The sequence below is a fragment of the Pyxicephalus adspersus genome, chromosome 10, assembly GCF_032062135.1.
Source record: "Pyxicephalus adspersus chromosome 10, UCB_Pads_2.0, whole genome shotgun sequence".
NCBI classification, from domain to species: domain Eukaryota; kingdom Metazoa; phylum Chordata; class Amphibia; order Anura; family Pyxicephalidae; genus Pyxicephalus; species Pyxicephalus adspersus.
In genome coordinates, this window is record NC_092867.1 from 37,643,989 (window position 1) to 37,657,366 (window position 13,378).

A 13,378-nucleotide genomic window follows, 5' to 3' on the forward strand; every position below is an offset into this window, starting at 1 on the left:
TAACTGTGTCACATGCTTAGAAATAATTGCAAGTTGTGCAATCTTGCTATGACGTCTAGATATCACTTGCCCTTACTAAATATGGCTTTTTCTCAGCTCAACAAACTTAAAAAGCTTATTTCCCCTAACTCTGCCCTGAACAAGCATGGCGTCTCCCCCACTTCCTGTTCCACACCACCCTCTATTCTACCTATCTGCAGAAGCTGTTGAGTAATAGTCAGCTGACTGGAGGCGTATGTGGGCGTGGCGGCGCCGTGAGGGGATCTCCGTAATTCAGCTGACTGGGGCGTATCTGGGCGTGGCAATAGTTGTTAACAATCAGGACGCAGCGAGGTCGTTCAGCTATTCTGCTGTTTGTCATCCTCCCGTAGTCACCATGAAGGCGTTGGTGGCGTTGTTTTGTGCGCTCGCAACTGGTAAGATTCAATGGTTCACGTATTATGCTGCTGCCGGATAAATGCGGGAGGGTGGATCCTGCATGTTGGGATTACCTTATGTTTGGGGTAGAACCCTTCTGGTTTCTTTGGAGCCCACTTAAACCTCTGAGGGGGTCATATAAAATTCTGCGGGGTACCTCGTCTGCCCAGCCCTCTCTGACGTTTATATGAACGTGTGGTGCCTGTGCAGGAACTGCTATGTAGTTCGGGAATAATTAAGCAAGCCCTCGTCGGCCTCATTTCTCTGGTCACTTCCTGGTGTGTGAGGCCATTGCTGTAAACAAGCCTGGGGTGGCACTTCCTGGTGTTGGTGACAGAGTCTGCCCTCTACCCCATCCCCCACCTTAATCCTTGTTTAGTGGACAAGGCCCTCAGGTGCACAGTGCCTGTGGGGTTCATAGGATCAGCTGATCACTGTGGTGCCTATGACTCATCACATTCTACCCACAGTCAGCTGACCTATGCCGTGTGAACAAGACAATCTCCATTGTCACTTCTAGGGTTCAGATTTTAGTAATCCACCCAGGCATAGGCTTGGAAAGTTTTAGATTGTATCCCCGAAGCCTCTCCTAGAGGGTATGTACTTCCAGTGGTGTCCACCTACATAGCATGGAAATCAATGTCCTACCTGGGTTATCAGGGAGTAGCCATGGGGTCCATACAGTGGCCTTGTTAGGGGCTCAGTCCCATTCCAGCCAGGCTTTGTCGCCCCTGTGGAGGTTGATAAACATTTGAGGAGATCAAGCCTGGGAAGGAGGACCTCCTGCTTATATCAGGACCCTCCATGGTGGCCCACATCAATGTGATGGGTCATCTTCTGCACCCATTACGCCCCTGTCTAATGAGGGCATTCATTGCCCAGTCTAATATCGGGGGAGTGATAGGTAAAGGGAAAGATTTCTGGGGTAAGTCTCGTACTCGGGTTCTCCAGCCCTCATAGGTCTTGGTAGGAACTTCTCAGTGTCACTGCATGGAATCCCAGACATGGAATGTTGTCACACAAGCCCAGAAAATGCCTACTGCCGGGGCAAATACAGAAAACTAAGGTCTTGCATTTGGTTACATAGACTTTAAGCTTAGCTTGTTCTAGATCAGTGTTTCTCAGTCAGGGTTCCTCTGAAGGTTGCTAGGGGTTCCTTGAGCAATGTGAACTTTCTTGGGGTAATTACCACAGACATTACTTCTCTTTATGGGTATCTGTAAGGGTGACATTCATCCCACTGATCACCATTCTAATATACTCGTCTCTGGATATAATTATTATAGTGGAAGACCTGAAAGTTATTTGAAAGGTTCCCCCGTGTTATAACGTTTGAGAAGAGCAGCTCTTAGCTTGGGAGCTCCGGATCATCTCTGCTGGGAGTTGTTGTTTCTCACCCAAACTATCTGGGTCTAATATTGTTCTATTATTCTTGTACATGAAAATATAATGAGTATTTATCAGCTGAAGTCACGGGTTCTTTTCTACACAGGGGAGGTGTCCTGATGAAAGCTTTGCTGATATCAGGAAGTTTGCAGTAACTAGACATTGTAAGGCCACACGACTGATCAATGCACTTTTTACTGTTCTGTATTTTATCCGATGTTGGAAATTCTGATCTGTGTTGTGAGGTTTTGGACCCCCCCGATCTGCTTTTGATGTATTTCCTTTACTTGCACTCTATTCTTTCTACTATGATATAAAGTATACATCAGGCAAAAAACTTTTGTAGTCCAAAAAGAATTGGGGTTTTTACTATGCTTGGGGTGCTATCAGAGATTTGCCCTCACTAACTGTTCTTCCACCTGACAGGAACTGATGGAAGATCTCTACAAAGGTCTTTATCTACTGTGTTATAAAACATTTTATTTCTGTTTGTTATTGAAGAGATCATCTTACTTCCTTTGTCTGATCTCTATAGGAGTGGACTCACACCAAGATAAGCGGTTGTGTTAGTATTGATGTTTGTTCATTTCTCCATACCTGCAATCATAGCATACAACATTTGCAGACTGGGTTAAATCACGAGCTGTACAGTAATGCTATCACTTCTGTTATTTAATCTTAGTGAGTCCTGAATTGCAGGAAAAAAATAGAAAAAGTTTTGGGCTCACCATGCACTTTAAAATTTAGATCCAATCACGACATTTTAGTTTTGTTTATTGGAGGACCGGCTTAAACTTCTTCAGGTTTGGTCTGCACTTTCTTTCGGGTTTGTTACTTTTATTACTATTTATCCTCTTCTGTCAGTGTTTTTCTGCAGATAGTGATCTTTACTTTCTGCCATGTTTCCCTGTGTTGTAATACAAGGAAAGGTCTAGTGCTTGGACATGTTAGGCCTATTCAAGTACACATGTAGAGAGGCAGAAGTGCTCTCCTTACTAGTTGACATTTTGTTTGCTCTGGTGATAAAAATATGGGAACTGCTGTTCTGACTACAAGGATCGCAGACTGAACAAACGTGAATGGGAAGGATCTGCCACCTCGGGCTTATTTTGAAAGTTCTGGTTACTCGGCTGTCAGACACGAGTACTTCACGGAGTAATTCACGGACCTGGAATAAGCATGCGTGAAGAGGTTCCAAGAAAAACCAAGGCATTATTATGGGGAGCGCTTCATAATCCCATTTAATGACGTACCTCGCATACAGGAAGGATCTGTACTCGTATCCTGCAGCTCATACTCTAAGAAATGAAGAAGATTTGGCCACTATAATAGTGATGGGTTCCTATAGTCTTAAAACTACCACCAATGTCAGCAAGCAGCTCTTCTCTCAGTATGAATAACGTGGAGCTCTAGACTAAACATGAATGAAGTAGGTGGTAAGATTAGTTTTACGCTCAGCTATTCAAGTAACCATTGTATTGGACATGAGCCAGTTTTTGATTCATCGCCTTGTCGAGTCTCAGCGTGTCTGACTTGCTTCTCATACCGCTTCTAAAATGGATCTTTCCCTAAAATGAAAGGGCCGCTCTATGAACCCACTTCCCTTAAACATATCATCAGTAGGTGAAAACTTATACCTGAGAAGCAAAAACAGGTTTGTGCCCCATGTATTCCGAATTGCTGGGCTCAAAAAACTTTGATTCCAGGAAGATTCATGGGGAATGCAGAGCAGGAAATCTTGTAGTCCATTGTGAGTATCTATGTGGATCATGCCACAAGGACAATTCCAAATGTTCTCTTTTTAGGTAATATAGGGAGTAACTCATTTAGAAAAGGAGCCCAGGAAATAGATGCCCACCTACCCTGGAAATTGTGCTTTAATACAGGGTATCTTGACAAAACAAATATTTAGTAATTTCTATGTATAGTTCTCCATTTATCATATTTGCTCTCATAAGTTGCAAAATAATTTTGGATTGCTCTGAGCTGAATACTGGAAATAAAATTATATTTATTGTTCAGTTTACTAATTCCTTCTGAAACAGGAAATGCTAGAATGTTCTAGAAAGGTGAATTTCATGTTGTTTTTTTTTTTTTTCCCATTTGCTTCCTTTTACCTTTGTTTGTGACGCGTAAAACGTTTGTTACTTTCTGACTTCATAGCCAAGACAAACATTTGACTAGCAGAATGCTCACGTGGGCACATTGCTTGGAAACGGCATTGGAGGCTTTAGGTGAAATGAAAGGGTCTGAGATTACGATGGAGTGGTGAGGGATTGGTTTTGTTTCATCTGTGGCCCTGTTAGAAAGCTTTTCACTCTCAAATTGACCTAAACGCTATTCTCACCAAGAGTGAAAGTGAAAGATGTTATTTACCTCCAGACCAGAGGGGAAATTATGTTGTGCACATGATCTCTTCTCGGGAGAGATCTTCACATTCACTGTTTTGTCTATAGAGGGAAATCACCTGAAGAAATAAAACAATCCTTACAATGTTTTACCTCTCCCTTCTTTTTCTGAAATATTAAGAAACATTCACCTACAAATCTCCTGTATCACAAATATTACATTGTAGTGCAGCCTTACCAGTCCTTAGATGACCAGTTTTCTGGCCTTTCCTCTTTTTACTGGGCAATCCTGCCAGTAACACATACCTGGGTGGCTATAAGAACTAATTGCAGCCACCACGTCAGATAGGTTACATTTTTGTTCTTTGGTTTAGATTTACATTATCACTGCACTCCTGTTACTTTTTGTATAGGATCCTCTCTTCTCCTGTACTGTAACTGCACATGAGCAAGTCGTAGAGCCAAACTCATTCTTGGCTGGGGAACGTTTTATCATCCAGTCCATCTGGTCTGCCCATATTTTGTTTTTTTTGGGGGGTGATATTATTTTTTACTCTGGGATCCTACCTTTGCTTAGGAAGCTGTGTACAACAGCTCATCAGCTTCTTCCATGATCTGCCGGCATTGCACAGATGGTATCTCTGGGTCTAAGGTGTAATATACTTGGCACAGTCTTAGAGGCAGTGAAGGCAAAACTTAAATTTGAGCTTTAATTAAAATGGGGGGGGGGTTAGCATGGTAAATCTGTCCTAACAAACCATTGTATAAGCCGTAATTGCCATGTTATGTAGGTGGAAGAACTCAATTAAAATCATGCCAGTGATAATTGTAAGTACACATATCTTTACCTTAATATAAATCTACAATAAATTCCAGAAGAATGCAGCCAATGGGCATCCTGGACCCATTTTTACCTCCGTGTCATTTTACTCCCTTATCTGGTCCTGGTGAATATAAAGCTTGTCACTAATTCTACCCACAATGCACTGCTGGGTGCCTAATTGGCCATTAACCAGGGCAGAGCAATGTACTGGGAATGTGAGTGCTGTAGCCATGGATTGAGATGACAGACAGAGTAAAGTTTTACATTACAGGAAGTTTATGGTAATAATGTGTACAGTAGTATGGCATTCATCTACCTTGGCTCTGACACTTCCTTGCTTGTTATCTGCTGTGTGGGCATTCTACATAAAACTGATATTGCCATACTGCTGTACATTTTAACATGAAGCGTTTTTATCAGAGGCTGATGTTTGCTGGCCAAACTTGAAGGTGCTAAGTTCTCCTGAGGCTGTTTGAACACAAGATATTCTTCTTCTAGCACACTACAGTAGTCTGTCTTCATTGTAATTTGTCTGTAAAGCCTTTGAGTCTGATATATATGAGGTAATGGGAAGTCTTTTTTTTTTCTTCTTACAGTAACAGCAACTCCCTTGTTCGGCACCGAGCAGTGCGCCAATGGCCCAGGCGAGTGGTGTGTGAATATCCGAACTGCTAAACAGTGCGGTGCGATTACTCATTGCCAGCAAAATGTATGGAACAAACCGGTTATGGTAAGTTATTCAGATTTGGTAAAGGCAGCCATTGCTGATCTCATTGTGGAAATGCTAGTTGCCCAAGTATGCTGTAAAATCAGGCCTGGGTCTGAGTTAATATTGATGGTATCTGTTCAACTTATGTCAGTTATTTCACTTCACTTCTTCTTTTCATTCCTATAGATTTGTACTCAAATGCTTGTGTGTTGTGACCAAAAGCCCACTGACACAGAGCCTTAAACCTCCCTAAAAAATTGGCTGTAAGAGGCTCTCCTGATCTGGTGATGGTTTACACCTTTGTAATCGATTATCACGTATTCTTTGTAGGAAATGTGTATATTGATCCCATCTTACACGTCACTAGGTTTTGTTGGATGTCCTAGGTAGGGGGGACCAATTGTTCATAAGTATTCCAGTATAGAGGACTGTTTGCTCAGGTAATTTTACAAATTACCATTTATCACAAAGACTTTCATTTCTGACACCTAATCAGTTTATCCTCCATCTTTGCTATATTGTTGGGCCTGTCGGGTACACTTAAGACTGTTGGCCTGCTGTTTTGATACTGAAACAAAGCAGTAAGTTTAGAAACAATATTTTTTAAATGTATTCTAAAACTCAACTTTCTTTTTATAGGATACTTTCCCATGTCAAATTTGCAAGGATGTGATAATTATAGTGGGAAACTTTGTGAAAGACAATTCCACCCAGGTATGTATTCCATTGACATGTACATGGTTGATGAAGAGCACCTTGTATATGGAATGTTTTACATGTTGTATTATGAAGATTCTTGTCTAATTTTCTTCTCTAACTTTCATTACAGACTGAAATTCTGCAAATCTTAAACAAAGGCTGTGATCTTCTTCATGACCCTTCTCTTACTTCTGAGTGCAAGGAACTGGTGTCTCAGTACTACCCACTGGTTATAGCCTTAATTGAACAAGAACTTGTAAGTTTTCTGTGTGGATGTTTGACAGAATAGATAAAAAGTATTGTGACTTCTGCGTACTTGCTGTCATGTCCTGTTGTAAAGCTAGCTTACAAGAAAAGGTTAGAAATAGTAAGGGTGGTGGGTTTTTAGACCCTTCCTTTCTATGCCAGTGATCAAAGGGTGGCAGAATGAGGGAGATCTTAACAGGGACATATGCGTGGATTACAGTAATACCTTTTTCCAGCTGCTATTTTATTGAATGTGACATTTATTGCTTAGGTCTATTTACTTTTCTGTATATAACACTTTTGTTTTACTTAATATATATTTTTGCAATTATCCCTTGGTTTTGTTATGTACAATATATATCGGGCAATTTCCATGTTCAGTATTGAATCAGAGAGATGAACTATTACTCATTATGTTAGTTTCATTGGGACACCCCAATTTACAATTTGGCAGTATGGATGGAACGTTTGAGGAATTTACTTGAAGGGATGTGGGCATCAACTAATAAAGAAATAAATCCCCATTTTGGAGATCCTGTTTCCTTCCTGTCAGCAAAGGTTTTAACATTTTATCTAGTGTTGATGTGCGTTCCTGTGTTCTTAGTACAAGTCCATGACCAGCTGGTAGATTCTGCAAATGATAATGAACTAACACATAAACCATTTAAATATTGCTAAGATTCACATTTAAGCCCTATAAACTTGCAGCACTTCTATGTAACAGCGTGAATCTGGAATGCCTAATTGCCAGCCTTCTAAAGGTTTGGACATGGTGCTGACACTATTAGATCGCTATAACAATTGTGCATCAAACGTCTTTAAAGAAGGTGAAAAGTGTGCTGTCATGCTGATTCTCCGCTTTAGTCCAGGACCTGATATGTGCAGCAAGGAGTGATCAAGTGTAGCCATACAGTTGGAGGTAGAGTTCCATTTTTGTTGCAAGGCTTGCTATTGTTCATAGTAATGGGTGTATAATTGGGATTGAGCTTCATTAGAATAGCACTTAGTGATTTTATATAAACCTGTTTTTCATGCAAGACAAATTATGTTTTTTTATTTCTAACAGGAGGATCCAGCTGTGGCTTGTAGTGCTCTCGGTCTATGCAAATCTTTACAGCAGTACTTGGCAAGCCTGAAACCTGCTCAGCTTACAACCAATGAGATTCCAGATGTGGATTGGTCGAAGATGGTGTCTCCATTCTTGGCCAATGTCCCAATTCTTCTTAAACCCCAAGAGAAGGCCAACCTTCAAACTAAGGTAGTGTGTGTGTGTATGTATGTGTGTGTGTGTGTGTGTGTGTGTGTGTGTGTGTGTGTGTGTATATGTGTATGTATATATCTCCTCAACTTTCTTTTAGCAAATCTTAAACTCCAGCAGTCTCCATTGTGACATTCAACATGGAAAACGCTGAATTTACAGAAAGTTGGACGGTTGTTGACTTGTTGGCTGTAGGTCTAGTAGCTGTATATGTCTAGTGATTCTACACTTGCAACAACCGTGCTCTGTGAGTGGGATAGCTAGGACCCCGCCACCCTTCCTGCAACAGTACAAAAAAACTATACAGGCTGGTAAAGTAAGTAAAAATAATTGCACCAATCTTGTATATAATTTTTTAAAATTGTAAATCAATTGTAAACACTGCCCTTTCTCAATAAACCAATGCTATCTCAGGTGATGCTGGTACCACACTGGGGTAGGGAATAGCTTTAAATGGGTCCAAATCATGTTAAATCATCATTTTTAATCTCTAGTCCGTTAAAATAAATGGAGTAAAACCTTGGATAGAGCTCCAAACATTTTCTGCTGCAATAATGTAAAAAAAAAAAAATCTGTTTTACAGTATGATCCTCAGTTCTCTATTTTGACACAATCCTGCCCACACTGTTCAGAGGCAGAGCTGTTAACATTAAAGTGAAATTAAATGCATCTCCAAACAAAGCTTTCACATTTATAGAATGGGGAAGAGAGCCCTCTGGGTTTGGTCTGGGAGGGAACTCGCCCACCTACCCCTCCGTCAGTAATTTAGTGTTAGTGATTTGTGGCAGAATGTGAGTGGCAGCCCTCCCAGCAAGGTTAAAGTGTAACCTCATCCCACTAAAATCAGTTAGCTAAAGTTTTTTTTGTAATGGCAGGTAGTAGAACGCCTTTGGGTGCCTCATCATGTAAGTGATATATAATAAATGTTATATTAATAATAATTGTAACTGGGCTAAGTTTCTTTTCTTCAGAACAAGGACGTCTGCCAGGACTGTCTTCAGCTCGTATCAGATGTTCAAGACTCCCTCAAAAGCAACTCTTCTTTTTCCAAAATGTTGATTGAGAATTTACTGAAGCAGTGTGATCAGCTTGGTGGTGGACTTGCTGAAATGGTAAATATTGGAATTCTGTAATGTTGGAAATGGTGGTGCAGGTTTAATGTAATTCATAGTGTACTGTTTATCAGCTATGGCTTTTTGTGAAATTTTTTACATTACATCTTTCTCTTGTGCTGGGCAACAGCTAATTCCCACTAGAGCTCCCTTGTTTCACTGAAATCAATTTTTTTGCTCATCTTGATTGCTCAGTTTGAACTTTAGCAGTGTGTACATTATTAAATTCAGTGAGTTGCTGCCATATAATTGGCTGATTATATTAAGCAAGCTATCGAACCGGTGTACAATAAAGTGGCCAGTTTGTACAGTTTTAGGGTCTCAACAAAAATTTATAACTGTTTTAGATCAGCTGGAGTACAATAGCAGTCTGATTCTTAAACTGAACCAAAATTAAGTTTTACATTTAGATAAATCAGAACAGTTTATACTTACAAAATAACATAAAAGTGTTTTTAATATGTAGGAACATTACTTACGTGTGTGTTTTTCCCCACTGCAGTGCAAGACGTACATTAATCAGTATGCAGACCTGGCTGTGCAAATGTTGATACAAATGGTAAGTCAGAATGTGTGCGCTTCATTATATTTAGGACACAAAATTTACGACACAACTTATGATCAGCCTACAACTTTTTGTTTCTTTGTTTCACTTTTGAAATCTGTTTGTTGCACTTCTGAAATTCTCCAGGACAATGACATGTGCTGGGGATCAGATTAATGTTTATGATCCCCAGAAAACATGAGGGTCCCATGCAGGGTCTTGTTAATGCAGCTGACTACATCTACACATGGTTTTAGAATGGTATATTTGTCCGCCAATAACAAATTGTATACTTTATATTGAAATATACCAAAAGCTAGAAAAGGTTTTTTTTTTTTATTAATAATGGCAGATAAAAAAGCCTGCCCAGAGCATTTAAAAAGCAATGTGGGAACAGTTTGGCTGGCTTCTTTCACAACAATGGTGTTTGATCATTAGGACACCATAGTGATCGATTATCTATGGTGGCTGGTTCATGATAATTGTGACAGACAGCCAGGATGTCATATAAAGATGTTACAGCTAGTTCTGCAATAGAACATTAAAACATGGCCACAGCATTGGGCATCATGGTATACCTCAGTTTGTTACAGATGGCAGTCGGACATGCTGGCTGCCGGACCTGAAATAGAAATCAATGTTCTACCCAGTTGTTAGAGAGATTAGAATATTTAGCCCAACATCTCCTTGTGTCACAGGACAGAGCTGTTAGGATGAAAGGTACTGGAGCGTATAGTATGTAGTTAAGCCTCTCCTGTTTTTTCACTCAGATGTAAAAAATATAGATGTCCTTGTTTTTACACTTTTGAGAAATGCTTCCAAAGACTTGATACCGGGCACCACGGGCTATACCCTGAAGTTGCTGATAAAATGTTTTCCATCTTTCCACTTCACTTTCTCTATATGGGATAGGGTTTTCAGTAAAATCTTTTGGCTCAGTTTTTTACTGACCAAGCATCTGACTATAAAAAAATTAGATAACCAGAATCCAGGAACAATGATGTAGGTAATCAGATATTTCAATGTAAATGTGAAATTGGCCTGGGACATTGCAGACGGTAGAAATGTGCTGAGAATTGCTCACACCCATGGACATTGACCAACACCAGAACTAACTGGCATTCTAATGATTGGCATACATGTTCACTAGTTCAAATGCCACGCTGATGACTTGGTGGTTATTAGATTTGTAGCATGATCAATGATAATACTTTGCCTTCTGAAATCCACCTTTTTCTCTTTGGTGCTACTCCTTTTTGTCTGTTCAGCATCAGGTATGTGGTGTGACTTTTCTAATATTGCTGTGCAAACAAATAATCTTTGCTTTACCTACTAACATCTTAGATCAGTGCAGCAAAGAACTATTTTCTCAATTTTTATAGGACTCCACTTGTGGCTTTGCAAATGTTTAGGTTACAGAGACCGTGTATAACATTCTAAGAATTCTACACAGTCTATATCTGATAGAAGGAAAACTTTTCTTGCGTTGTGGCAAAGCCATTGTCCTTTAATGTGTAATGTTTTATTTGTGTCAGAAGTATATCATACCCCTCCCTAATCCCTATGCCAATTCAATACATTGTCATGGGTAAGACACAGATACTTCCATTAGTTACTAGTCTATCGGTGTGTAAGATTTATTTGACGTGCTTATAACCCGTTTTCCATGGTATTTAACCTTTAGTGTTGTGAACAATAGTGCTTAACCTATTTGTGTGGTGTGGTTATATAGGGATCACTGCTGTAGTTTTGCACATTTCACTCGCTGGATATATTTAAAAACATACTAAGCTCAAATGATTTAAATATGTCTGAGATAGGTGTGATGAGACAATGCATGCATAGCTCTTTGTGTCTGTGTAGACTTTTAGGGGCCCATTCACACTATGGCTTTGCTGTACTGCACATTACATTAGTTGGTGCAGTGGCATTCATTCTGAAGGGCACCACATTTAGTATTATGCTGCCAGAATGCTGCGTGCCCAGATTTTAGTGTATTGGCAGCCCATTCATTCTCTATGCACTGCCCTAGTGCAACGCACAGCATGATGTAATGTGTGTTTGTTACATTACAAAGATTTGATTTGGACATCATTAGTCCCTCTGGTTGTCCAGATGTTGTAAGGCAATTGTTACACTTGGTTACTTTTTTAAACTTGTCATGAGGTCAAAAGCACCCTATCAGATGCAGATCTGTTGTACAGCCATCTGCCTCAAACTAGATACAGTCTTGTCCTCATGGCGGAACATTTCTTGCACAGCATTGTGTAGACCAATGAAGCACCCATGATGTACCTTTTGTGTCTGGGAGCCTTTTCATTTAGGGTTGAGGATTCAGCCTTGAAGCTCTGATCCTAAACACCCATTTCATCTAATCGCTGCTGAAATAGCAGACTGCTCTGCTACAGAGATTTAGTATCTTTTCTTAAGCAATTGTGAAAATCTATCTCAGGATAAGATAACCTGCTATAAAGAAACCTAAAATACTTCTCTTGGTGCCAAATGCCACTGCAGAGAAATTTCCCCTAAAATCTGTCTAAATAAATCTAATCTAAATCTAAAGTATTAGTATTAGAAAGCCCAAGTATCAGAACTTCCTGACCGTTCCGTGGAGGACAGCACAGAAGGAGAACTATTTGGTGTGTCTACAGGATATCTTCTGTTGTTTTTGAGGCGGCGTGGATTGAAGATTTTACCACTAAAATGCAATAATTCTTGGCAAATAGTGTTGCAACGACTGTTGTTTATATATCATTACCTTTAACAGCTTTTTCCCTTGTTCTGTATTAACTCCTACATTCCTCCCCGGTGTTCGTGTCCCAGCAAATGGTCATTCTACTAAATGGCAAATGAAGCCGCTACTGCAGACTTCATATTTAATGGCTTATTTTACAAGGTTTGAGGTTGTTCCTCCCCACCATGCTTGTGCAGCTCAGTGTCTCCTAGATCCTGAAGGTTTATTATGTCTGCCCTCAAATCTGAACCAGGGGTAGCTTGTTCTGTATTTTCATTTATCTGTTCAATATACATCAGCTGCAGAGTATAGGAATGCCTACAACTTCTTGTGTGGCTTTGGCTGAATTAGTTTCATCCAGCAGCAATTATTTTTATAGAGGTGATATCAGTGGGCTTTGATACGATTTGCAGTGCAGCAGGTTTGTGATTATTCCCCGGATGTTTGTGCATCACTTTTTTCTGTTTGTCGTTAAATGCTGAAAATGTATTACTAAGGAACCTTTATGGAATAAATATTTTGTCTTTCAGCCAGCAAAGGACATTTGTTGCACTGCCGGTCTATGTACAAAGAACGCTTCCCCTCTCAAGGACCTGATCCCTGCCGAAGTCATTGTTCCAGCAGCAAAACTCAAGCCAGCTATAGAAGTAAGTAACTTATCAAGTAGAAATTTATACCAGTGAGGTGTACAATATAGTCAACTGACGAATGCAAAGACCCTGTTAACAAGCTTCATTTATTGGACATACAGAATAATCTCATGAAATTTTGTATGGACATCTCATGCAGAATAACTGCAGACGGTGCTGGTAGTGTTTACAGTGCAGGAAAAAATCTTAAGAATTTGTGTAAACTATTGAGTGACAATTAGGCCATTGCATTGTACAAAGGTCTTTGTTTAGTTTTAGGCAGGACAGAACATAATGTGGGGAGTTGTACTCTTGTACCCCATTGGAAGAGTAGCCCTTAATGTGTTCTGGTTCCTGCTTTAAAATGTTATATTTACACTCACATTTTTGAGGGCGACAAATAGAGAGGGTGAATGTGCTCAACTGGGATATACAGTTAGATTCATAAATATTTGGACAGAGAACTTTTTTTT

The 13,378-nt window shown here is 39.9% G+C and overlaps 1 protein-coding gene across 1 annotated transcript in view; it reads left to right on the top strand.

Moving 5' to 3' along the window:
- Positions 1–258: 258 nt before the first annotated feature.
- PSAP (prosaposin) overlaps positions 259–13,378 on the top strand; it is a 17,888-nt gene continuing 4,768 nt past the window's right edge. Inside the window, exons 1-8 of the mRNA XM_072423979.1 lie at positions 259–416; positions 5,571–5,704; positions 6,323–6,397; positions 6,513–6,638; positions 7,695–7,886; positions 8,858–8,998; positions 9,501–9,557; positions 12,807–12,923. Coding sequence (XP_072280080.1) covers positions 377–416; positions 5,571–5,704; positions 6,323–6,397; positions 6,513–6,638; positions 7,695–7,886; positions 8,858–8,998; positions 9,501–9,557; positions 12,807–12,923 — 882 coding nt within the window. The 5' untranslated portion in view covers positions 259–376. The remainder of the gene's footprint in view (positions 417–5,570; positions 5,705–6,322; positions 6,398–6,512; positions 6,639–7,694; positions 7,887–8,857; positions 8,999–9,500; positions 9,558–12,806; positions 12,924–13,378) is intronic.